Source organism: Pantherophis guttatus, chromosome 2, assembly GCF_059756535.1.
Source record: "Pantherophis guttatus breed Tessera chromosome 2, ASM5975653v1, whole genome shotgun sequence".
Taxonomy (NCBI): Eukaryota; Metazoa; Chordata; class Lepidosauria; order Squamata; family Colubridae; genus Pantherophis; species Pantherophis guttatus.
In genome coordinates this window covers 120,209,998-120,237,143 of record NC_142064.1, presented here as the reverse complement: position 1 = coordinate 120,237,143, position 27,146 = coordinate 120,209,998, and the positions used below count along the sequence as shown (strand labels likewise).

General features: G+C 44.1%; 1 protein-coding gene across 1 annotated transcript; it reads right to left on the bottom strand.

Moving 5' to 3' along the window:
- Positions 1-236: 236 nt before the first annotated feature.
- PHF8 (PHD finger protein 8) lies at positions 237-27,063 on the bottom strand. The gene is made up of 21 exons (XM_034434104.2): positions 25,741-27,063; positions 24,393-24,478; positions 23,327-23,447; positions 21,895-22,055; positions 17,554-17,695; positions 17,040-17,226; positions 15,290-15,452; positions 14,529-14,616; positions 13,446-13,552; positions 13,249-13,340; positions 12,500-12,589; positions 11,143-11,370; positions 10,859-10,956; positions 9,668-9,837; positions 8,653-8,738; positions 7,580-7,713; positions 5,993-6,261; positions 4,684-4,779; positions 3,308-3,417; positions 2,212-2,605; positions 237-873 (listed from the first exon to the last, which is right to left on the bottom strand). The coding sequence occupies exons 1-21, from the start codon at positions 25,836-25,838 to the stop codon at positions 785-787; spliced, it is 3,009 nt and encodes a 1,002-aa protein (XP_034289995.2). The 5' UTR covers positions 25,839-27,063; the 3' UTR covers positions 237-784.
- Positions 27,064-27,146: the final 83 nt, after the last annotated feature.

Genomic DNA, 27,146 nt, shown 5'->3' with positions numbered 1-27,146 from the left:
GTGATTCCTCTCCTGCCCTTCCAGGCTTTGGAAGGATCTCTCCAGAATAGCGTATCTCAAGCGGAGCAATTGTAAGATGGGTGAACTTCAAGAATTCTCCAGCCATAAATAGTGCCAGCTGGAAAATTCTGGAAGTTGAAGTCCACTCATCTCAAAATCATTGAAGCTGAGAAACGCTGTTCTGGAAGACTGCAAAGAAACCCTCTGCTTGTGTAAAAACAACAACAAGCAGCTACTTTCTGCTGGGAAAAACATTTTTAAAAAGTAATGAAAAAAAAAGAAACACTCCTTGGCATGCCAGGGTCTGCCAACAGCAACGAAAGATACAAAGGGCATTTGAAGCTGCTAGGAGGAAAAAAAATAAAGCCAACATCTGTAAGGTATGACTTGACAGAGGGAAGGGAGCTTTCAAAAGAGGTATCAGCCCCAGAACAAAAAAGGAAGTGCAGTGGGTCGAGGTAGGGATGGAGAATCAGTGGGCACAATGAACCCCCCTGCCTCCTACGTTGTCTGTCTCTTTAGAGAAACCAGTGCGGTTTGCCTCTGTGTTCAGGTGCTGCCAACCGAGTTCAAAGCTTCCAACAGCAGCACAGGCAGCTCAGACTTGGCTCTGATCCATGTGAGGGAAGGAGAGGTAGAGTAGCGTAGGCCTTGTCCACGCGCCCAAGGTCCTGTCAGCCCTCCAAAGACACCAGGAGGTGCCTCCAAGTGGGTCTCTGTGCCTCACCCAACTTCTGCTGCCCAAGAGCTGGGCATGTGGTCTGGAGCTGACATGGGGATGCACTCAGAGGAGTAGCTTGCCATTGCGATGGATCTTCAGGATGCGTCCCAGTCGCTGCTTTGCTGTCGCTAAGCCCTTCTTGGGGCGTTTTCCTGAACGGGAAGAACAAGAAAAAAGAGTTATCATTCTAACTAGACAACCATTTTAGAGATATTTCCTTACCAGATTTCTTAATACCTTCAATCATGACAGAACTTCTAATGTACTTGAAAAGGTCTTTTAAAACTTCAGGGAAATATTCAGAGATATATCTGCCTTGAAAGTAGCCCATGTTGAACTGTATAGCAAGGGTCCCCAACCCCTGGGCCGTGGCCCACTACCAGGTCAAGGCCTGGCGCAAGTGGTGGGCCGGCACATGCACACATGTGCGCAGCTCAACTTGTGCAAGCGACAGGCCAGCATGCACATGGCCCGCTGTTTGCACAGGCTGGTTCCCCCTTCCCTCCCGCCGGGCCACCAAGCCGTAAAGGTTGAGGATGGCCGCTGTACAGCACAGTGAAACATCAGGAACCAACCACCAGAAATGCTTTATGACATTTTGTATGTCATAAAATGTTTTACAAAATTTGTCAAATTTCAATTCCACAGAAATCGCAGGTCATGGATTTTGGATGCATTCTGTAAAATGGTCCATTTGAGGTACCTTGGTTCAAAAAGTTTTGCCCCCTGAGGCACTGTCACGTCAAGTTAAACCTTACAGAGACAAGAGCTTTAGAAGTATAGAGATTTACTCGAGTCATAAAACCTGTTTATTTTCCTTCTGAAGAATGTCTCTGCTGATGTGGAGGATGAAACTCACCAAGTGCTCTCCAGCTACAGAATGAATCTAAGATGAACATTCAAAATGGCATCTTGTTTCTTTCACCTGCTTGCTTTCCACTTGGCAGCCAAAAATTCCCACAAGGGAACAAGAATCTCATCTTCTCTCACAATGGTCAGCAGAGTGGGGAACCATGAACTCCATCTGTGTGATGTTATGGATCATGCAGAATGAGTCTGGATCTTGCCAGGATCCAGTGGTTCCTACCTGCCTTGATTCACATCTGCCTCAGTTTCCTTACTCATACAGTACTTTATTCTTATAAGGAAGTCCAGAATGTTCACAATGCTATATAATTAATGACAACTTCAAACGTGCTACACAATGCACTGATATTCTCCCAAGCGAGATACTCAAGGTGAGGTATTATTTGAACTGATAACTTCCTTTGAATGCAGCACAGCTGATAATAGATAATGCCACTAAGTGTGTTCAGTATTTGACTGCCCAGAATGCATCCTATGAATGACCAGTCCAAGCCATATTCTTCATTATCTCTCTTCCACTGGCAAAAACACCTTGTGGCAGATCTTAAACAATTAGAACTCTTCCCTAAACAACATCAATAGGATTGACCCTTCCCTTTTGAAGCCCATATATACAAGCTTACCCTGTGCTGCTTGAGGACCTGGTGAGCCAGCCGAGGGGCGCCGCTGGGACAAGAAGACCCCTGGGGCCATAGGCGTGGAGCCCCGGTTCACCTGGGCCATTCCAAAAACATTAGGCCGAGCGGTGTATTCATGATCCACCAGGCTGCCAGCAAACTGCTCCTGTTTTGTTTCCGGTGGAGGGGTGGGCACAGGGGCCTCCAGCTCAGGATCTGGTTCCTGGGGGATGGGGGGTGGGGGTGGCACATCCGGCTCCACTTCTGGTTCTATCAGTTCTGGCTCTGGTTCTGGTTCTGGTTCTGGCTCCGGCTCTGGCTCCGGTTCTGGACTAGGAGCTTTTGGAGATGGTGGCTTCTTTTTTACCACAAATTTCCGTCGCTGCAACTTCTGATGTTCCTTAAAAGGAAGAGAAAAGAGGCACAATCCTTTATGCAGAGCTGCAGTGTTTAAGATCAGCTGGGTATGAGCAGCACTGCTAGGGATTCCTGTTGCTCCTGCCTGGCTGGATCCAATAATGGTACCTGGAAATGTCTTGAAAGGATTCCTACACATTTGAATTCCCATTCGAGAACACTGAATGAACTAGATATCCTAAATTCAACACACACACACACACACACACACACACACACACACACACAATCTGAAAGTAGGGCTTTAACAACTTATGCAATGCTGCTATCCTATGAAATATGTTGCTCTGGCTCTTTTAGAATAAATTTTGCTATATTTCTGTTAATTGTTTATTGATTGCTGATCCTGGGGTGGCTTTTGATAGTTCCTGCGTATGTTGAACTATGCTATGTAGCATTCAGTCTTTTGAATGTGATGGCATAGAAAGGGAATAAACACATAAACAATCAGTTGCCACACTGAGTGCGGTGAGAAATATACTGAGAAAAACCAGTATATAGAAGGCAGCACACTAACCTTAACAATGAGTATGCTTTCTGTTGAACAACCATTCTATCTTCCTGAAACACCCCAAGCTTTCCCCACTGATGAAGCAAATGAAGAAGAAGGCCACCCTCCCGAGGAAGAGTCTGTTTGGGTCTCACAACCTGTTCCTTCTATCCATAAACCAACCTGGCCATTTACCTGCTGAGCTAGCTTAGCTGCTGCAGCTGCCAGACCGGTCTCGACAGATGCCACTCTGGTCCCTTCACGGACAGGGCGGTCTTGCTTGGGTAGTGTTGGGGTCACCCGGGCTGTGAAGAGGGAAAATTCACATGAAATTTTTTTCTATTCTGCCTTCCCCGAACCTTGATGATTTCAATTTATGTGGAATGATAATGCCCAGGTTGCCATTTGGGCTGAGGAATTCTCGGAGCTGCAGTCCTGAGATCTGAAGCACCCCAAAATTAGGTGAGGCTGCTCTACTTGCTCCCACTTGGTACATATAAAACATATCCTTTGCCCTACAAACCCATGAATTCAAGAATAAGATAATGGAAGCTTCATTTACTGGAAATCCATAATATCTGGGCCACAAATCTGTAGTTAAGGCCTCAGAGCCCTTACAGATGCAGTGCTCATTCTGAAATGCTTGTCACAGGCAAAACCCAAAGGAAAAAAAGAAAAACAATTTGCATTTGTGAATTGAGCTAACCAGATGTACCATGGAGCCAATTGAGGGCAGGTATATCAAAATTAGCAAAGCTAGGTTGCAGAGCTCTGTGTTGTTTTTTTAAATAAAATCCTTTTAAAAATTCCTTTCCAATATACTCAAGCAGATTTGCCTCAAATTATTACTATTACAATGAAACCCCACCCCTCCAACTCCCATTTCAGATATCAAGCAAACCTGAAAGATCTCCACATTCAGAATTGTGGCCTTTCAGGCATTTCTACAAACTGTAATAAGGCAAAGCTGCAATACAGGTTGTCTATGCTTAGTGCAGTTTTTGGTTTAAACAGAGAAAACCTATTGCTCTAACCTATAGCCTTTCCATACTTCACAGAAACAAAAGGTAAGTTCTATGACCATTCTTCTTCTTCTTCTTGTGCCATATCTGTCATCGGACATTGGCGATCATGTTGGCGATCCTATTTTTATCAACAGCTGCACGAAAAAATGCTTTTGTCCAAACCAGTCCCTTAGATTTTGAAGCCATGATGTTCTTCTTCTGCCTGGATCTTGTTTGCCTTCTATGCCCATACCATTGTGCTTTGTATATTTCCAAGAATTACTATCCAGTTCACTCTATAAATTTCTGGTTCCTGGGAAGTCAACGATCAGCACTTGCACCATGAAATCCCATCCTCAAGTATAGTATAAAAGTCTTCAGCAATTCTCCTAGCATTAGAATCCTCACTACATTTTTCATCCCAAACACTTTCAGGTATATTTTCATGTGCAAAAGGGTTAGAAATTTGCTTTTTAAAAGAACTATTCCCAGGGAATTGTGTTTTGGATCCCTTTGCATAGACTCACATTAAATACACACCATCTGTTACAGGTGATGGATGGTTACCTTTAGGACTCCACGGAGCATCATCTGTGCATTTTTTCTTCTTTGGCAGTGACTTCAATGCTGGGTCATCCTCATCTGATTCCAAGGATGGGTAAACTACAGAGAGAGGGATGCAGTTGGGCATGAATTGTAAATTTTTCAGGTCTGAATATATGGGAGACGAAACAAGAAACTGTGATTGCAATGGGGCACATGAAGGGAAGCTAGATTTCTCTGAAGACAAATGCTTTATTGCTATAACCATAAGTCCTTCTTTGCTCAATTTATATCAACTGGATATCTTTTCATGTATTATAGAGTAGCTCCTTTTCACAAAACATGAATCTTTCTGATGCAATAATTTTTAAACCAAGATAAGGGAACACGTTTGGTACTTGCAAAAAACCAAAAGGTTGCATATAATTTTGAGTAGCAAAGTCTGTAAAGGCAAGAGGATGAATTAAGCTGGGCAAAGCAGCTTCTCCCCATGCAGAATGACAAAGATTCCTCCCTGCAAGAGGAAGTCCAGAAGTCAAATAAGACCAAATTCTCTACAAGGGTCTTGAATTCCAAGCCAGAGATACCACCCCAAAAGTTTACAAGATGGTCTGCTCCTCATTCTAGACACTCTGCCTGTCCATTCAACTCCTTGCACAGCTCTAAAAGCCATCAGGATTGTTGCCAAGATCAGAAATGTCCACTTGTTTGTATTTTTCTCTGCTTGGGAAAGGAAACTCAGCACAAATACAGCAGTTTCCCGCTAGACAAGTCAAAATAGCCCTACAAAAACTGGCATGTTCCTAAACCAGTTGCTAGTGATCAAATGTCATCTATCCAGGTCAGTGGCAAAATATACTGCTATAGTAGGAGCAAGAGAACCATTAGAAAGTGAGCAGTTTGGCACTGAGAAATGAGAAGCTGGTTGGGAGATGCTCTGCATGATCTAACCACTGCTGGCCAATTCTCCAGCCTTCCCCAATTTGATGTCCTTCACATGTATTGAAGTTTCCACTCAAACTGTGCTAGCCCCACACCTCCGGAGACCCCTAAACCAAGGACGACGTGTTTATTGAGGTCAGTGGATTTTTACATGGGAGGACCTATAATAGGGAACAGTGTAGGAATTGCAATAGTGTTCCAGAGTTCCACCTTTGCAAGTGTTGTACAGGTGGTGTAGGTATATATTAAGATCCATACTTTGTAATGCACAGCACTCTTCCAGGCCAATAGATTGTAAGTAGCCTTTTAACTTTTCTGCCCAGGAGAAAAAAAGCCCTATTTTTCTTATTGAACCTTCCAAAGGAGAAGTAAATCTCTTTCCATTCCTTACTGTATTCAGCATCCTTAAAACAGGCTCCCAGGCTCTCCTGCTCATCCATGCTGGCCTCTTCCTCGCTGTCTGTGCTGTGATGAGCCGGCCGTTTGATGGGCCTCTTCCCTGAGCGCTGTGTGCCGGAGGCTCCTGCAGAGCCACGTTCATGCCCAGCTGCCAACCAGGCCTGCAAGCTGGAGGCCCCTCCTGAGGATGACGACTGGAGGTTGGCCATGCACAACATGCCTTGGATGGCTTCCTGAGTACTGGGAGATGCAGGTGCATCACTGGGGAGACAATAGAAGTGGAGTCCTTATTGTATCAGCACTGGGATACAACATACAACATGGTTTTATCCAGGAAGCCTCTGAATAACAACACTTCTCAGTACCCTTAGACAGGTCGTAAGTATACTCGCTGCACTGAGAAAACAGCAATAGCACTTAGACGTATATACCACTTCACAGTGCTTTACAGTCATCTCTAAGCAGTTTACAGAGTCAGCATATTCCCCCAACAATCTGGCTCCTCATTTTATCGACCTCGGAAGGATGGAAGGCTGAGTCAACCTTGAGCTCTGTCAGGATTGAACTCCTGGCGGTGAACAGAGCTAGCCTGCAATGCTAGCCTTACTGCATTCTAACCACTGTACCACCGCGGCTCATATATTACCTCGAAATATGTTTTCATAATTTCTCTTGCAACTTGGATATTCCTATTAGTGCTTCCTACAGAGGCTAAAAAAGAAGAGGAACTGTGATCTAACCAATCTGGATGGTAGAAGGTGAAATCTATTTAAACAGACATAATGCTGTTTAGTTTAAAGAAAGAAAAAAATCTGAAACTCATTTATTCTAAATCCCTAGGTCATCAAAGCCCTCTCAGGTATAATGAACAGAAAAACATGAAAGGGTTCCATCTTGGTTTCAATATATGGCAAATTGTTGAGGATGATGTTTGACGTAGCAGCAGATCTCTGTCAACTGGAAACTGGTGATCAAAAAGAGACACCTTGCTCTTCCCCCTCCTTGCTTCAGCCTTCTTTGAGTCTGGTGGAGGGGAAAACCTATGAAACCCACTGCCTGAGAGGCCTATAGGTGTATTTCCTGTACCTACATGTGCCTGAGGTAAAATCTTAACAGTTTGAGAACTGAGGGGGAAAAGGTGCCATCCCAAAGGGGCAGTTGGAAGGGAACTCTCCAGCTCCTCACTTTGTAGCAAAAACAGAAGCCCCGCAAGACTCAGTTACCCCCTCAAACACCAGAAAACTCATTAGCTGATGAGAGGGGGAAAGAGCCTTCTTGAAATGTTAAAAATATTGTTATTTTGAGTATTAAAAAGCAGTTTACCAGGGTTAAAAAAAAATAAATGGTCAACTACTAATTGTTAAAATCGAGCTGTGCTGTACATGGCTCCAGTGCCTCCTTCACAGCAGGCCAAACAAAACAGGCAAGGCTTTGGGGTTTCCTGGAAGTAGCAGAGCTCCAAGAGGTCCGATGGTCTAGTCTGCCACACACCCATCCCAGGAAACAGAAACAATCGCCTTTGAAGGATTATAAGCCACTCCCCACACACCTCCTCAGGCCCCCTCAGGTCCCATCTCACCTCAGCTCATCATAGTCAGCACCGCCAACCTGCCGACTGGCTTTCAGCAGGTCCAGGATCCCACCAGCACTACTGCTGCCTTCCAATTGGTCATCACCAGAAGCATCCTCCTCTTCTTCGGTGGTGTAGTCCTCCTGCAGACAAGATAAATCCAGTTTTAACAGGAGGCCAATTCGCTAGGCTAATGGGTATCCTACCTATCTACTCCAGCAGCACAATAGTTCAAAGGCTAGCAGAAAATGAGTGTCATTTGATCAAAATGTGCAGCTGAAGCTCAAGAGCACCAACATTTCTACTGGACTTGCGATTCCTTACTACAGTTACTCCTTAGGCAGAGGGAGAGTGCCATGTTTAAAATTGTACATGATTATTCCTCAGGGAAAGCTGGACCTTTACCGATATGACTGACAGAATAAACATTTCTTAAAATGCTGTTATCATTTCTACTTGAATTGGTTTCACTTAGCTAGCTCTTGTGATTATTTTAGATTATCACTCTAAGTCTTAGCAGGGGACAGGACCTGGTTGATCTTGTTTGAATCAGATCTACGTAACCTTTGAATATGAAACTGCCCAGATGTCCTCAAATTGGTGTAAGTCAAAAGAATATTCCAGAAGGCGGCAATAGTAAACTATGTTCCTATTGCTGCCAAGAAAATAGCATGGGTATCATCATCCTTATTATTTTCCATCCTTGTTTGTGTATAGCTCAAAGTGATGTACGTACCTAGTACTCATGCTTCCTATTTTCCCACAACAATCTTGTGAGGTGGGATGTAGCCATCTGGGCACTACAGAAGCTATAGTACTGTTCGGTTGAGTCCAACAAAGTAATAACTCTGTCCTTAAGACTGTCTGGTGAGCCCTTACCGCAAGGGTTTGTGGGCTAAGCAAAATGACTCCAGGATGCAGGGAAAATGTTCAGTGCCTGATAACTTTTTCAAGCTTTTAAAAATGGATCCTGAGCCAAAACCCCAGGAAGTGCCTCATGTCACAATTAACTCCCACTCCTAAATGGTGATCCTACCCGGTTGTCACAACTCCACAATCCTGATCATGTGTACCAGACTTACTTCAATGTCAAATTCTACTTCCCCTGGCTCTCGCACTTTATTTGGGTCGGAACAGGGTTTGGCTCGTGGCAGTTTCCGAGGAAATTCTGGAATTGGAAGAACATAGATGTTAAAATATGTCACTGGAAACTTGAGGAAAGGCTGGCAAATCGCATGCTGTGAATCAAACAGAAATGTATTAATTCTCCAAAGAGAGACATGTGTGGCTCCTGTGACTCAGATAATGGTGATATCTGTATATACAACCATTTACCTAGGAATCAGCCCTGTAAACTGTGGTTTAGATAACAGTTACCCTACACATTCACCTACATAGGAATCTGCCTTCTAAATCATGGTGGGACTTACTGCCAAGAAAACAATATAGGACTCACTTGCCATTTTATAAATAAATAATAATGATAAACAATTAGGGATGCAACCTAAGTTTTGAAAATCAACAAGTGCCCTCATAACCATCTGAAGCAGGTGTGGAAACTATGTAACCTCTTTCAATGAACGTATTAGAGAATTTAGCTTCTCTAAAACTCCAGCTTTAGTTTTTATAAAATAAATTTCACGGATTGGTGACTGTGTTAACCCCAGAACAATAAGTGTGTTGGTGGTTAATTATTTTTAAGTTGTTGCCATTACAATGATGTGCCTGAAAGCACATAAGCAACTGGTAATAAAGAAGCCAATAGCTCTTAGCAGACAGATGATGGGTTTTGTCATGGCAAAAAAAAAAAAAAAAAAGAGGGGGAGAGAAAATGTGTTCATCTGCCTATTTAATTCAGATTGTAGAAGAATCTGGATTCTTCTCTTTCCTTCCAACCCGGCCTCAAGTACAGTACATGCACAATGCAGCCTAACTCTTGAGTTTGCCCCAAAAGACATTTTGAAGGGAGGCCTGGAACAGAGATGAAGGAGACGACCAGAGTTAGCACGAGTGAACATGGAGAAGGTATCTGCCCAACCCAAGAGAAATGCATCCATTCTAGAGAGCCACCAAGCATGGATAGAAGGTGCCACATACTGGAAAGCTTCTTGTGCAGCAGCAGATTCCTTCTTTCCCTGCGTGGCGTTTCGTCGATCTGCAGATCCTCCTCGGAGTCTATATCCGGGGCTTCTGCATCAGAGGGGCTGGGTGGGGCTCTCCTTTGTGCTCCTTTGTGGCTCCGGGTGCGCTCTGAGGCTTTGATTTTCCTGTCGGGGGGGGGGGGGGAGAGATGGGAGGAGGAGAAACACCAAAACTGACGAGGCTGACCTGATCTGATGATCTAATCATTGGAGGCTATTATGCAGCCCATAATATATTCGCTGTTCCACTTTTTGGATCAGCTCTACAAAGGTAGGGAAAAGGATTATTATTTTTCTTAAACACTGAGATATCTTCTTGGTAAGTAAGAGTCACCTTGCAAAAGCTATGATGTTTGGGTTAGCCTATACATGGGGAATACAAATCTCTGCTCTGCCTTTATGCATAGATTGGTCACCATTCACCTTTCTCACAATCCTGAAGAGTTGCTGGGTATAAACTGGAGGGGCAGGGAGGGGAAGGAGGGAGAACATCAGCATCCGCTTCACTGCCTTGATCTCCTTGGAGGAAGGGAAGGATGTAAAAACATAAATATACTCAAGGCAACAAAAGATTCCTCCAGAGGGTACCATAGGAACGCAAGGTTTAACCTTAGTCAAGTGAAATATTTTGCTACTCTCTATTATTCTTACCAGCAACTCATATTTAAATGTGGGCCATCTCTTGCAGCAAACTTGGGCTGCAGCCACCTGCCAATCTATTCACTTCTAGGTTCTCAAATCCTGGCCTTAAACACACACACACCCCACTCCTCCCCCTGCTGATAGCAAAGGAGGTTTTTGGCAGGGTTCTTTCTTCTCAGCATGGCCATCTGCTAACCAACACGGCTTACGAAGGAGGAGGAGCTGCTTGAAAAGCAGAAGTGGAAAGCTCCATCTTGCCAAATGTCTATGTCACGCCTGCTGACCCAGAGTGTGCACACATTGGAGGGCAGTTCTGGAGTACTGCTGAGAGCCGATTCAGCTGCTGGCTGCCTATCTCTTTCATGCTGAAAAAATAGGTCTCAGGTGGCTAGGAATCTGAACAAATCAGCATTACCGAAGTATCACAGTTTACCAATCTGTCACCTACTTTCTTTCTGTCACCCCCCACCCCCCCTCCCCAAACAACCCCTCTCAAGAGGCTAACCTCATGCCTCGACCATTGGCCACCACCATGGACAGCTCTTCCTCTGTCAGGTCAGGTTCTCCATCTGTATCATCCAGGCTGGAACTTGGCAAGTCAAACTGGGCAAGGAAAACAAAGAGTGTTGGCCGGTATATGCTGAGATCATGGGAGGCAAAACAGGGGCAGGAACAGATTGTAAACCACTAACAAGCCCAGGTGCTGCCCAACCGGGTCCCAAATCCCCACTATGGGACCACCTCCACGCCACCCTTTCTCTCACTTAGCGTGCACCAGTGGCACCTCACCTCCTCCTGGCCAGGACTCTCTGCACGTTTCAAGCTCTGCTGCCTCTTGTACTTGCGCAGCAACTCTAGTTCCAGGGCTTTGACAGATGCAGCATCCTTTCGGCTGCCTTTCTTGACCGGCTCCTTGGGACTCTGATCTCCCTTTTTGGCAGCTGCTGCACCAGGCTGGGCGACTCTCTGCAGGCCAAATGGGCTGCCAGTCTTCCCAATGTTCTGCTGGAATATATCCTGGAGGAGTGAGAGCACAAATCCCTCATTTGGACTGGAGGCAACCACCCCTGCTGGGTTCAGCACCACAGAAACACAGCTGCAATTTTCCTGGGGGGGAGGGTTGGGGAGGGGCAAGTCTTGCTAAGATAAAGTCCAGCTCCTCCCCAGACACAATGAACAAATACTGCCAACCGATAAAGAGATGGAAAGGGCTCTCTGAGATTAAAAGCAGAAGGCAAAAAGGGAGTTCTTACGATAGCTTGCTTCGGGTTTTTCTACAAGGAACCTGCAACTTTATGGAGCTAAAACATACACTCTGTTCTCAAGCCCGTCACAGAGTATCACCTATGCAAGCTCAGAATTTGCCAAAAAGTGCTACTAGACTCTTAGTGGATTCCTCTGCAGACTTTCTTGTCATTTAGGATAAGTAGGGTAGCTGTTTAAAAAAAACAAAGGCTGCAAATGTCTGGTGCACTTTGGGACAGAGAGAGCAAACTTTCAAGCCCTCTCAGACACATTGAAGGACCAGAATATGTATTCTGCGGTGTGGTATAAACAGCCAGGCTACAAACTATGCCATGGCAGCTCTGTGCACACCGGGGACCTAAAGCCAGTAACATTTCAGACTACTATGCTCGGGGCTAACGTGAGGTGCCCCTATTTCCTACAGGACACTTAACATGCAGATAAGCAAAACACGAACTAAGCATTTTCCAAGGTATGTCCTTGACTGCTGTTCCTTGCCTGAGTGCAGTTTGGGAATGGCTTTGCAGAAGGGAACCTGCCTGCCAGGAAGCTGGCATTAGAGTCATTCATGGGAGGATACAACTTTCAATTTCAAGGGATAAAGTGGGATTGATAAACAGCCTGCAAAATATCTTCACAAACACTCAACTTTTGCATTATTAAGCAACAGAGCCATATATGTAAATTTTCTTGGTAGAAAACGAGTGGTTGTAAGCATCAGAACTGCAGGATATAATATTCAAGTCTTTTAAACAAGACACTAATTTTTCCACAAAACCCAAAGCAGGATCTTCTTAGGTTTAGTTTTAAGATGTGCACCAGATACATTTTGGCACTTTGCTTCCCACAGAGCTGCTTTCAACCGAACAGTAGGAAAACCAATGAGCCTCTTGATACTCACTTCCACCAGTCGGATCTCCTTGGCCAGGTCTTTGATGAGTTGTGCTGGACGTACTGTCCCAGGAATTTCTTCTTCATGCTCAGTCAAAGCCTGGGAAGAATAATATCTAGTCTACTTTTCTCTGTAAAATTGAAACATGCTGAAGAGTGCAAAGACTTTCCCCAAATCTACTGCTTTCCAGATATGCTGAACTACGACTCTTAGAATTCCCTGGCTGGATGACTGAAGTCATCAGCCTATAACTGAGCCACTCTGGACTGCTCCTGGGACAGAATATTCTCCGCTAAATCAGTCTTCCATTCCAAGAAAGGTCTTACAGATAGTCCTTGAGTTATGACCATAATGGAGTTATAAGTCATAATGGTTGTAAAACAGGTTGGTCACATGAATGACCCAATTCTACATTTTTTGTGGGGGTTGTTAAATGAATGCAGCGGTCATAAGTATGAGCACCACAGTTGTTAAATAAACCCACTGTTTGCTATGGTACGGTATTGCCAAAAAACCCAGAAATGCCAGGTTTTGGCAAAAATGTTTTAAAATATATTCAAAGACCATGGGATACTGTAAACGGCCATAAATATGGCCATGTTTCTGAGCACCCAAAGTGCTGTCACATAACTGGGATGGGGGGAAGAAACTGTCAGAACTTCGGATCCAAGTTGTAAGTCCCCTTTTCCAGGACCTTCTAGGTCCTCCTGATTGTTACCCAGTCCAAATACTAATGAGTTATTCTCTCAATCATTTACCTCCTTTTTAGTCCAGGAGCGAAATGCGGTATTGAGGGCTTTGGCCCCATGAGCCAAATAGGCAGCTGGGTGCCTACGGTTTTCTCGAAGGCCTGCCAGGAGAAAGAGAGAGAGAGAGAAAGCGCATCAGTGATGGCCATTCTCATGAGCCACAGGGAGAAAGGAGAATACTAAAAACAGGCAAACTCAAAACTCACCTCGGAAGATATCCAGGAGATGTTTGCCAACGTACCAGCAGATAGTTTCAAAGTTGGGGAATTTGAAGAGATCAGCTGTGCTGAGGCGCTTTTCAATCTCGTAAGCTCTAGGAAAGAAGGAAGGGAGGGAGGGAGGGATGTAACATCTTCCATAAAGAGGACATTGCTTCTGTAAATTATGCTAATTTGCTGGACTCCTCTCCTCGGATAGTTTGGTCAACAGCTGCCAATCAGAGCCATAAGAAGCTATCTAGGCACTAAACACTCATTCCTCTGACTTATTCCTGGGTTCTAGTCAGCACTGCATTAGGCAGCTAAGATTTCATGAGGCATTTTCTAAGGACTAGAAACACAAGCATTAAAAAGAAACCCAATTCAGATACAGGTAGTCCTTCACCTAGGACCATAATTGAGCCCAAAGTTTCCATTGCTAAGCAAGGCAGTTGTTAAATGAGTTTTGCTCCATTTTATGACTTTGTTTGCTAGTTGTTAAGCAAATCGCTGCAGTTGTTAAGTGAATCATCATCATTAAGTGAATCTGGCTTCCTCATTAACTTTGCTTCTCAGAAGCTAGCTGGGCAGGTTACCCAAGATGATCACATGACTCTGGTACACAGCAACTGTCATAAATATATGTCAGTTGCCAAGAATTCTGATACCATGACCATGGGATGCCACAATGGTCATAAGTGTAAAAATCAGTCATAAGTTACTGTTTTCAGTGCCGTCGTAACTTTGTGCGGCCATTAAACAAATGGTTGTAAGTCGAGGACTATGTATATTTAATTCTTCAAACCAATATTAAGTTTGGTATGCTTCCAGAAGTTTCTACTCCCACATCCAGGATCCTCTCAAGAAGTGATGTTATGCCAGGCCAGATCAGTGCGTTCTCTACTTTAGTGTCATCCACATTAATAAGCAATAACTCACTTGAGAGTTTTCAGAAGGAAATTTTCCCAGACTAGCTCGGAGAAGTCAAAAAATGAATTTGGGACCTCCACCCTCTGCTCCCGAGTCTTGGCTTTTCCCCTGATAGTTTCCCCAGGTGCTCAATGGTGGCCAGTCACTCCCAGCCAAGCTTACTTGAGCTGCATCTCAATGTTGAGACTGTGTAGAAAATTGCCTCCAAAGGCCAGGCAGTCCACGGGGGTCAGCACAGCATGGATCCACCCTGAAGGGACAAGAGGTGGTAAGATGGTAAACAGCTTCTCAAGAACATTGACTGACTGGGAAAGAGGGGAAACAGCTGTTTCTGGCCTGAAATGCCAAAGAGGAAAATGGGCTTAAGGTATTTGCTACTCCACATGACCCCGGCTATTCTCTTCCATGGTTTCTACCCATCCGGTAACACTGGGCAGAGTCAGTGCAGTTTGGGTCTCCTCAAGCAATGCCATCCAATGCCAATCAGACAGCAGGGCTTCTTGGTCATGTGTCCTACCCCATGGAAGGATATCCTTGCTGAGATCCATGTCTCTCCCTCCCAGGCATTGTGATATGGAGGTTGATGGATGATGTTATTGATAGAGGGAGTGGGTTTGTGCAGATGCACAGGATTTTCCTGTTTTTTCTCTTTTTTATTTATTCTTTTTTTCCCTTTGATTTAAACCACCCATAGTAATTTTGGAGTCAGGTGGCCTGTAAAACTCAAAGAAATAAACCAACCCTCAACCTTTACATATAAATAGCCCTTTCCCAAAGTGATCTACAAATTGTCACACAAAATGGAATCTACAGGAAAAGAAGCAGCCCAGAAAAGAGAAAATTGAATGCCCAAGAACCACAATAGGAGGAATGATGCCGACTGGGAATGATATATGGTCAATGTGGCTTTCGGGGGCCCTTACCTGTCGGTATGAAGAGGGTCTGGCCCTGGCGGACAGGACAGCGATAGCACCTATCCACTTGGTCCCCAAAGAACATTTCATTCTGATTGGAGGAGCTGCTCCATGCCTCAAAGAGTGTCAGGTTGGCCGCAGTGGGACGTACCAGGTAGAAGATCTTCTCTCCCTGCGGGGAATGATACAGAATAAATTGCTACACTAAGTCTCCTCCCTCTTTTTCCAAAACGATAAAGAGCCGAAAGAACAAGGTACACATAAATAAGGGAAAGATTGATGCAGTAAAGCACAGAGACATTGGGTACTTCGGCACTAATGGGGACATGTCTCATGGACAATTAGACTGTTCCAAGCCCAGGAAAAATGCTATTAGCCTCACATTTCAGAGGTAACATTTGAAGAGTAACAGAATTACAAACACCTTCCTTGTCTGAGTCAGCTTGCGCTGTCTCACGGGTAATTTTGCCCAATAATTTTACCAAGTTTTCTCTATATGATTCATTATTTTTTTTAAACAAATGTTGGCACTTTTTTTCTTCTTTACATTATAACTTTCAGGACCATATGTCCTTTATACATGAAGGAAATCAAAGACCACAGTACATGCCAAGGTAACAGAAGGTCTGGGCCAAGAACAATTGAATTCTAAAGAGGTGTGCTAAGTAAGACCATCTGCATAACTTTCTACATTTTGTACAGTTTATAATGAGGGACATGAAGATATACAGTGTGCTGAAGTTCAGTTTTCTGGCTGCTGAAAATCTTTGCTTTGTTTCTGGTTACAGCTGCAAATTTCCCAGGCCATAAGGACTAGTTTGCAAATGACAGCAGAGATTTTCCAGGTGCTGAATTCTGCAATTATCATCCAATTTTGTCTTTTTGCGGCATAAACATATTTTTGCAATCGTAAACCAACATTTCATTGCCCTATTCCAAATAGAGTCCAAAAATAACTCCTCCACTCTTCCCCAGATTGTGCTTTCTGTGTTGGATTTCAAGCTACCATCATCCCCAGAAACCTTTCTTAAAACATACATGTGCCTCCAAGTCAGTGTTGATTCCTGGTGATTGCCTGGACTAGTCCCTGCTTATTTGTTTTGCCAAGATTTCAGAAGTGGCTTGCCCATGCTTTCTTCTTAGGGCCAAGAGAGAGTGGCTGGCCCAAAATACCCAGCTGGCTTTGTGCCTAAAACGGATCTGAACTCATCACTTCCCAATTTCTAGTCTGATGCTTTAACCACTACACCAACTGGGCTCTCATCTTAAAACATGAGAAATGGATAAATTAAAACCATTACATCCCTTCTTCTATGGATTCAGTATATTTTCTTCATACCGACACCTCCACAAAATGCCTCTGAACCCTTTTAACAAGAATCCTTGTCAGAAACTAATGACAAAAATAATAATAATACTGGCTGTCAGTATAAAGCCATGAAAGGCAGCTGCATCCCAAAAACCTGGACCACCGGTGGTAAGAATGAATGCAATATTGCCTAGTTCTCACTTGCCCTAGATCACTAACTGATCTGACTATACCAATTACTGGACTATACCACATCAGAGTGTAACTATGTGTCTTATTTTACGCTGCTACTCCAACTACTCTTACTTTCCTCCTTCGGTTACACCAGTACAAGGAAACCTTGAAAACAAAGATGCAGTGGGAAGACCATTCAAACATCACCAAGGCATTCTTCCAGTTCTGAAGCTTTGCATAAGGATCCTCCTTCTATCCCATATACCAGATTCTTACCCGTAGGACATGGTACCAGACAGAGGTGCCCCCAAAGTCGATGTGGAAATCCGTGTAGCTGTCCCGCACCCCCATCAGACAGTACTTTTGTACGCTGGGACGCTCAAAGACTGACTCTCCTGGCCACAGATTCTCCACCCAAGACAACTTGCGCACAATCTTTGGGGTCTCCACCAAATTAGACAACCTGAAAAATTGCAAAGGTAAATAAACAACCTCATCTCCTTCCAAATGACCCCTGAGAACGCTTTTGGGTGGCTGGTGGAGAGACTATCTATTGATGCTTAAACCCGTGGTTTGTTCCTTCGCCACCCCCCACCCCAATTGCCTCTAGGAAAATACTATTCTGGGGGAAAATAATACATCTTGATGCCAAAACACGGGATCTTGAAGATCCAGGTTCTCCCAATAGGGGGGTGGGGGGGAGATGGGGGGATGGAGCATAGAACAAAAATAACTGGACTGCTTTTGCAGTCTCATGCAGCCTTTCTTGCAACCTCCCTATACTTTTTACCTGGTTTCTGAGAATTCCAGACTGATGACATTGAGCACTTTCTCTCGGCGGCTGCTGCAGTAGTAGCCGACAAAGTCACCTAGGCGCATCTTGAGGTCAGCTTGGCGTGTCACATCAATGACATCGATCTCCTTGTCTGCACCTATTAAGAAAGAGATACACCTCATGTTGAGCAAATCAGCTGGGAGGAAGCAGCAGCAGCAGCAGCAGCAGCCATATTTCCCTGAGTTACACCCCTGAAGTACACTGTGGGGCAGGCAGCAAACTCATCAGAAGCTTAGTGATGCAAACATCTCCCTCTAGTGGTCCTTTCCTCCAGCACCTTGGTCAGCAACTGCTACTTATACCCAAGGGCCAGAATGCCATTTTGTCAAAGGCTGCTAGGCTACTTACTACACACATACATATCTACTCTTACTTTCAAAATTCAGCTAAGGATTTTCCCTTTCCAAACCCTGCATTCATACAAATGCTCTGGTTCTATATTACAACATAGGATGCTGTACGTGGAGTGCCTATTAGCAAGCCATTCCCAGGGACAGCCAGCCCACAAAAGCAACAGTGGAAGCTATGTTCTCTTTGAACAATAGCATTTCAGCATGCAACAGGGGAAGAAGGGTTGTCTTATGCATTTAAGAATATGCTACACTCTGGGTCTCCTTCAGGGAAGGCAGGCAAGCTGATGTCATCTATCATTCTCTGAACTATAACTCTTGCCCTTTGCTGGGACTGACAAAAAAATTGAACTCCAAAGCATCTGGAGGGCACTAAGTTGCCTTAATCTTCCATAAGTCGTATCAGGTTTGAGGAATAACTGAGAAATAATGATGCCTTATATACTTTTTTGATACTCTGCATCAAAATGAGGAAGCTCAGGGAATATTCCCAACAATTTTGGATAACTGCATGCTCCAGAAGAAGATGGAAAGTGAACTGATTTGTGAAGAAATCTCAGAAGTAATGTGTTTTGTCTGGTTTTGATGTAGCAGCTGTGTGAACCCAGGCACTATAGCTTATTCAACAAACTATCATTAGAACAAAGTATGACTCAGGATAATGTCTGAACTAAGCCAATGTGGGATTATAAAGAACTTCTGACCGGGTTCAAGGAGACCTTAGCCTACAGCTACACAATCACCGCTATTGATTGAAAGTCTCTTATTCATCTTCTATGAAGGAGAGAAAACTAAATAGTAGTTAGGAACTAGCTGGTCAGGCAAGGCTAACCGATATCTGCTTTCTTTGAGCAAAGTGTGGGTAAGCAATCTGACAAAGTACCAGCACCTGTCCAAGCAAAGGGCCCATATAGCATTTTCTCAGGCCTGGATTTATTGACTCCATACTTACAACTTGGAGTTAGACTGGGGAACTTATAACTGTCCAGATATTTATTTATTTATTTATTTATTTATTTATTTATTTATTTTATTTTTCATATTTGTATACCGCCCTAAGGACTCAGGGCGGTGAACAGCCATAATAAATACAAATACATATAGAAGTTAAAAACTATTAAGAAACAGATTAAGTAATTTAGGCTCAAAGATTAAGAACATCCAAATTTATCTAAAGAGGTTTAAAACCCAATTTAAAAGCCAGTTTAAAAGCCAATTAAAAAGGGAGAGTTAGGCCAGACCACTTGTTGGAATAGAAATGTTTTCAGGGCACGGCGGAATATGCGTAAGTCTTGGATGTTTCGTAACTCTGGGGGAAGCCCGTTCCAGATGATAGGTGCACCCACAGAAAAGGCTCTCCCCCTGGGGGCCGTCAGTCGACATTGTTTGGCCGACAGCACCCTGAGGAGTCCCTCTCTATGGGAGCGAACTGGTCGGTGAGAGGCTATTGGTGGCAGGAGGCGGTCTCGTAAGTACCCTGGTCCTGAGCCATGGAGCGCTCTAAAGATAGTAACCAAAACCTTGAAGCGCACCCAGAAGACCACTGGGAGCCAGTGCAGCTCGCGCAGGAGGGGGGTTACATAAGAGCACCACATTGCTCCCATTACCACCCGCGCGGCCGCATTCTGGACCAGTTGGAGCCTTCGGGTGCTTCTCAAGGGGAGCCCCATGTAGAGAGCATTACAATAATCCAGGCGTGAGGTGACAAGGGCGTGAGTGACCGTGCGTAACGAGTCCCGATCCAGAAAGGGATGCAACTGGCGAATCAGGCGAACCTGATAAAAAGTCCTCCTGGCTACGGCCGTCATATGCTCTTCAAAAGACAGCCGTGAGTCCAGGAGGATGCCCAAGTTGCGAACCCCATCTGTGGGGGCCAACGACTCGCCCCCAATAGTCAGAGATGGCGCCAACTGACTATATCGGGACGACGGAAACCACAGCCACTCGGTCTTGGATGGGTTGAGTCTGAGTTTGTTCCTCCCCATTCAGATCCGTACGGCCTCCAGGCACCGGGACATCACCTCGAGGGCATCATTGGGGTGGTCTGGGGTGGAGATGTACAGCTGGGTGTCATCAGCATACTGATGGTACTTCACCCCAAAACCATGGATGATCTCACCCAGCGGCTTCACATAAATGTTGAATAGAAGGGGCGAGAGGACCGATCCTTGTGGAACCCCACATATAAGGGGCCTCGGGGTCGACCTCTGCCCCCCTGTCAACACAGACTGCGACCGGTCAGAGAGAAAGGAGGAGAACCACTGTAGAACAGTGCCCCCCACCCCCAACCCTTCCAACCGGTGCAGCATGATATCATGATCGATGGTATCAAAAGCCGCTGAGAGGTCTAGTAGGACCAGGACAGAGGAGCAACCCCTGTCCCGAGCCCTCCAGAGATCATCAACCAATGCGACCAATGCTGTCTCTGGGCCTTATATTGTACCCGGGCCTTATATTGTTGAAATAAGAAGTTCTAGCATCCTTATTATTGATTAGCACTGCTGGGAATTAAACTTGAGCACCAGCTCAGTAGTTATAAGTACCACATGCCTGAATTTGAGGATTGTTGTTAGTCAACAGCAGTCCAAAACAAATAAATACAAGAAGCTATTTAATCCCTGTGCTGACATTCTGACCGATTAATTTGGGTCGTTTGTCTTTTTTGCACTGGAAACATCATAAACCACAAATTCCTGTGGAAAAAGTGAAGCGTGGAAGCTATAAAGAATATGTTCTTAATAACTCTTATGATGAAAGAAGCATTCATTTCCTTGTCAATCTTTCCAAGATCTCTGTGCTCTCAGTAAGAATAGCAAAAGGTGGGAACAGATTTTCTTCTAGTGGACAAGGAAAGAAGGATAGCTTGACCTTTCTACATCTGCAGAAAATACAAATCTTTATATCTGCAGATAATAGAAAGAAAAATGAAAAGGAATGAGAGCTGAAGATTTGAGGAGGCCTCAGGAATATCTCCAATGGGATGCACCGAATCTGTTACACTGCACTGATCACTGGATCTTAAGGATATTATAGAGCTAGAAAAACTGCAGAAAAAATGCGCATGCATGGCAGAGCTGAACTAGGGTGATGTCTTGCGTGCCCACAGAGAGGGCACTGCATGCAACCTGTGGCACATGTGCCATAGGTTCGCCATCATGGCTCTAGGATATCCCCCCAAAGATTAAGAAGGAGAAACATTTTTACATAGCTATTAGTTAAACTATGAGATTCACTTATCAGCAGATGTTTGAACTGCTCTGAAAGGGGACTGAACAAATTTAGGAAAGATCAGTGGTTATGAATACTGATGGTTGCCTTCCTTGTGTACCCACACACATCCATGATGAACAGATGTGCTTGCAAACCCAATAGTATGACTGTAACAAACAGTGGTTCAATCAAACATACAGTTCTCTCCCTTCCTTAAGTTTTAGTTTTTCTGCAAACTGAAGAATCTTTGCTGAGATGCAGTGACTGAGAAGAACCGCATCCTTGGCCATAGTTCAAATGGATACATTCCTCATTCCTCATTAGTATTGGAAATTACGGATGAGCTTAATCCAAGCAGCCAGTGATGACAAACAGTGTGGCTTTATTCCATCAAACTCTGATAAGAGGTCATATGACCTCTACATAGAAGTGAATGACTAATACTAATGCCAGATAATACTTCTCCTTATATAAAAAACAAAAAAAAATCCTTTTAGCAAAAAATGACCTTTAGCTTTCTCTGCAACCTATGGCATTAGCTATAGCCTGCAAAATAATGGGAGGCAGATATTTTGGACTTCAGTTCCCTCAACTTAACTAATGGGATAAAATACTGTGGGAACTGCCCGGCAAAGCATGTAGAGAAGCCTCATGCTGCTGGCCCTTGCAAGAGAGCTCTCCCTCAGGTCACCAATGGAAGTCTGCCTGCCAATCAACCCACTCTCCTAGCACTTACCAACATAATGCTCCACATCACGCACAGTGAATGATGGTGGAGGAAGAGTCATGCCCAGGCCATCCTTCTTCAGGACCAGGAGAGGCACACTGAAGCTGTTCTCTTCCAGGAACTCCACAGTCAGTTGTGTTCCACTCGGCTTTAGGATCACATCATCCGCACTGAGGAAGCAGGAGGGACAGTCAAACCAAAGCCACACACTGCTGTTTTCTATAGCACACTTTCCCAATTTGGTACCCTCCAGATACATTAAAACTACAACTCCCAGAATTCCCTGGTCAAAATGTCCTAAATTGAAAGAAAGAACCAAAGCAGTGGGGGGTGGGGGGTGGTACAGCATTGGGACAGTTATCCTCTGTAATGGTTTTGTGTAATACACACATACTCTGTGTTACACTTGTAAACCTGATAAACTTTGGCTGGCTTGTACTTCATGACTGTTATAAAGTATACGGTTTGACTTTATTTTTATTTTTATTGTTTTTTATATCTAATCTCCTACAACTCTAGGTTCCAATGCAGTTATAATTTTTTTTTACTTACAAGTATTTATTATTTAAACATTTATTTATTTATTTAAACATTTATTTAAAACATTATTTAAAACTATGCTTCATTATTTGAGGTCTTGGAGCAACATTCAGTACACATTAAAACATTCAGCATCATTTACAAACTGCCTTTCCTTTTATTTAAATTGGACATTTGCATGGAGAAAGAAACAGAACTATTTTGATTCCTTTTCCTTCAGCAGCTGTTTGGCTATGTCTTTGGAGACCTCTGTGCAGCTGCTTGTAAGGTGGGGCAGCTGGAAAGAGTCTCCCTACAGAGACAGCTATTCTGGTGCTGGAGGAAACAGTGACAATAAATAGCAGTGCAATCCAGATAGGAAAGAAGGGGATTTATCCAAAAGCAACCTGTTCTCCAGATTCTATCAAAATGAGCTATTATCCAAACCTATTGTTTAAATATTTTCCGCTCAAATTAAAAAAACACTACTCTTGAACCTTTTTCAATAAATACCTTAATATAAAGAAGCAGCACAAAATCTTGAAAAAACCAAAAGCAGTCTTGACGTTATAGCTGGGCAAGTTTATTAATTCCATCCTGCCCAACTGTTGCTATCCGAGAGACCACAGATCAGTAAATCTTGGCAAGGCATTTCAGAAGTTGCAGAACTACAGCCCCTAGCATCCTTCTAAAGGAGAGCTAATAGTGAAAGCCCCTGGAAGCTGTAGTTCATTAAATATTGCCCATTCATGAGCAGAGGAATTCTTTTTGAACAAATTTTACAATAAAATTGCCCAGAGGAACTGAAAGAAAGGCTTCGATTTAGCTAGAAATCAACCAGTCATTCCACAATATGGCTATTTGAAATGCCTTTTTTTCTTTTTTCTGTAATTGCTAAAACATCCATCAAGCATGATCTCACCTAGGAAATGTCCTGCTGCGAAGTTCTTTGATGAACTGACTGCTGCCGGTTTTCACTGTTTTGCCAACCTCTTTGTTCACAGACGCTTCAGACTGTTTTGGATTTCCTCGGCGCCGTTTCACTGAGGGATGGAGGGAAGAAATCAAAATACAGACAAGCATATAGACAATTCAACGACAGCAGTGCAGAGATGATGATGAAAATGATATTCCATCTCTATTTTACTCAACTCAAGGCAGACTACATAATGCTCCTTCCTCCTATGAAGAATCTGGCAAGAGTAGTGATGAAGTAAGCCTGCCCAATATCAATAATCATCTTTCAGAAAACCAAAATATGATTTATAGATACATACAAACAACTCATTAATAATCATGTAGTCTTGATGATTGCAAACCACAAGCTTGAAAAATGCCATCAATATCTACTGGAATTTCGGAAGTCAAAAGGGTTGCTGAAAATTTTTTACATATTGGGTCTGAGCTAACAAGTTGCCTAGATCAATGAAGGCTTTTTAAAACAGATTGTGCAATGTATGTTTATTATTTATTTGATTATATAATTAGAATAAATAATCATCATAATAATAATAAATAATAATAAATAATAATAATCAACACACAAATTATGCACCTAGACCTAGAGCCAGATGACACACATTTGTTCAATGTGCCTATCTGAGGTAGAAGTGGCTGAGCAGAATTTTAATAGCTGTAGATATAAGTAAAATTCTGTAGCTATTACTCATCATAAAAGTTCTGGACCTGTCACTCATTGTAAAATAATATAAACAGTAGAACAGCAGCCCATAAAGGTAAGGAAACTGGGCTAGGCATGCAGGAAGAGCTGTGCAAAGTTGTAAAAAAGATTCTCTTCAGTTTCCTTTAGCTGGCAGACTTTGTCAGCTACAAATGGTTTTTTTAAAATTCTTATTCACAAGAATGTGTACAATACACCATATATTTTGGCATTGGTGATGAAATAGCAACCACACAATCTTTAGTATGTTTGTTCACATCGTATTTTATCTTCCTGGAAGTGTAAATATAAAGTGACAATAACTTACTGACAGATGGTCCGTGAAGCAGTTCACAGTTGGGGCAGTGATACAAGTCAATGTTGGCTGCCGCATCCTCTTCTACTCCAACACAACTTGAAGAGAGAAAGAAAATTGCTTGCTTTGCTCAACACTGACTTTAAAAAGTTAGACCCAAATGTCCTTTCTCCAAGTGCCTAACCTGGATGACAGCCCTGCAAAGATCCAGGAAGCTATCGCAACTCTGAATCACAGGCGGTGTAGGTGAATTCTGAATATCGGTTCTACAGGCCTAGTGCTTCTAGTCTAAAGATAGGGAGGGTGCCTGGGGAAGATACAGGAGGGAATGATTCCACACTTTGCTTGATGAATCTGTCTCTGATCCAGTCGAAGAAACATTTTCATATTCTAACCAGCATAATTCAATAGCCGTATTTTAGGTTTGAAACAAAGCATCAAACAGTCCCCTATAAAGCTTAATTACTATCCAAATCCACTTTGATTTATTTGAACATCCTACAGAATAAAGGCTATCATTCAGCAATAATTTTAACAAAGAGTCCTCTTTAGCATAAAATTATTACACAAATTTGTCTGAGGTAAAAAGGAACAGGAAGTGGTGTGGAGTTAAAACACAACAAAAATAGGCTGAAAACTGTAGTGTACAGCTTTGTACAGTTTTGATTCTGCTTATCCTTGAGCAGGTTATTCCAGAGATACAATGAATGCCTGTTTACCTGAGGCAATTTATTTATTTCACCATTTCTTAGTGCACCCAACTCGAAACACTTCGGTTGCGCGAGGACAAGTGGCAATGCAAATTTACTTCAGTCCAAGTTGACTGGCGTTATTAGAGTTTAAGGAAATGATAACCAACGCCGTCCTTTCAGAATTATGGGATAAGATTCCCTTATTTCTTGATTCTTTACAATGCTGGTTAATTGGGAATCCAACTTCATCACTTACCTTTGGTTTCACTCATGTTAGTTATGTACCCAAATTCTGTTGCCGAAAAAAAACATCTCTATGAATCATGCCATGAGCACCTTTGTATAGATTTAATCCTCCGACTCTCTCAGTATTTGTTGCCTCAGACTACTACAAGCATCCCGATGTAGAGATAGGGTACCATTAATTACTAGGGACAAGGTTTTTTTAAAAAATGCATTGAATATTTTGCAACATGAATTTCAACTACACAAATCTTACTCTGACCCAATCCTGAAAGCACCCGCTAAGACCTAGTGCTGCTATATAGGTTGCCCATGCCCTGGAAAACGTCCATTTATATCAGCACCCAAAGAGAAAACAGGCTTAGGCAGTTCAGCGTGCCCAAGACCTGCAAACAGCCATTTCCACTCCGGGTTTTGTTTCTCACCTGCCATGGAACCAGTCCTGGCAAGCATCACACTCGATCATGAAGCGGGTGACATCGTAGGGCAGGCGACAGAGACAATACACCGGGACAGAGGCCATGGTGGAGGAAGGGGCTGCTCCCAAGTTCAAGCCAAGGAAGACCCTCAGGAATCAAAAGGATATCAAAGTGTCCGCTAGGGCAAGCCGGGGAGGCTTCTCATGCCGAGGCCTGAAGGAAAAAGTCCTGTCCCAGCTGGGGTTAAGCGAGGGTGAAAAAAAATTCATTCACGCACAACGCACCCACGTCCCAGGCTTGACCAACTTTTGTGCAAAATGCAGTTGTGAGCCTGAAGTCCGGCCGGCTTTTCTTCTTTCTTTCTTTCTTTCGGTTTGGCCCCCGAAACAAAACAAAACCAGCAAGGAAAAACAACTGGTTTAATCCTCCGCAGATCGCCTTTTCCGAACAAACCTCACGTTCTTCAGGGGCTTTTCCTAAGAATCCGAAATCCTCCGAAACATTTTTTCGGCCCCCCCCAAAAAAGCTCGCAGCGCCTCCTCCCCGCTCCGTTCAGAAGTTTGCAAGGCTCCTTGGGGGGGGGGAGGGGATCTCCCTCCCAAATTAAGGGGAGTCTCTCGGTGCGATCGGCAGAGCCCGCTTCCCCTCTTTCTTCTCCCACTTGGTCCCCGGAGGGGGTGGAGGAAGAGACCCTCAGCTCTTCGTTCAAGCCCAACAAAGCGCGCTACGGCTCCCTCGCTCTCCAAGGACGACCTCCGTATTCCCTTCTCCCCGAAAGAGCGAAATCATTGTTGTTTCCCTCCCTTCCTCTCCTCCTCCCCCCGCGATGCCCATCCGAGCTCCCCCTTACTCCCACGATCTTGTCTGGGAGGGGAGTGGGGGGATCCTTCTTTTAAATCAAAAGATTTTCCCCTTCCCCCGCTTTCTTCTTGCCCCGGAGCCGAAGGCGGACGCGAGACTGCCGATTTCTGTGCACGCCAGATCCCGCCGCCTTCTCCCCGGCGGAAGCGACAACGCCAGGACGGGGATCGAGGCCTTCCCGAAGCAAAGCAATTCCTCTAGGCTTTTCGGCCGCTGAAAAGGCCTCCGCGAGGCCTAAGGTCCTGGGGTTTTCTTTTCCAGCTTCCCAATAAAGTTTTATTCAAAACAAGGGAAGGGAGAGGAAGGGAATAGAGGAGGGGCTGGCGGCCATCTTAGGAGAGGCAAGGCACGGGCGCGCGGAGAAGCCATCTTGAGAGTGGCGCTGAGGCCCCCAGGCAAGCAACGTCCAACGACGATTGCGGCGGCCATTTAGGGAAGAGGGTCAAGGCGAGCGTTCCACCATAGAGACAAACGGAGCGGCGGATAGAGCGCCCTCAGCCGCCACGAAAGAAGGCGGGATAATTCGGGTTATTTCTGACACGGCGGGTAAT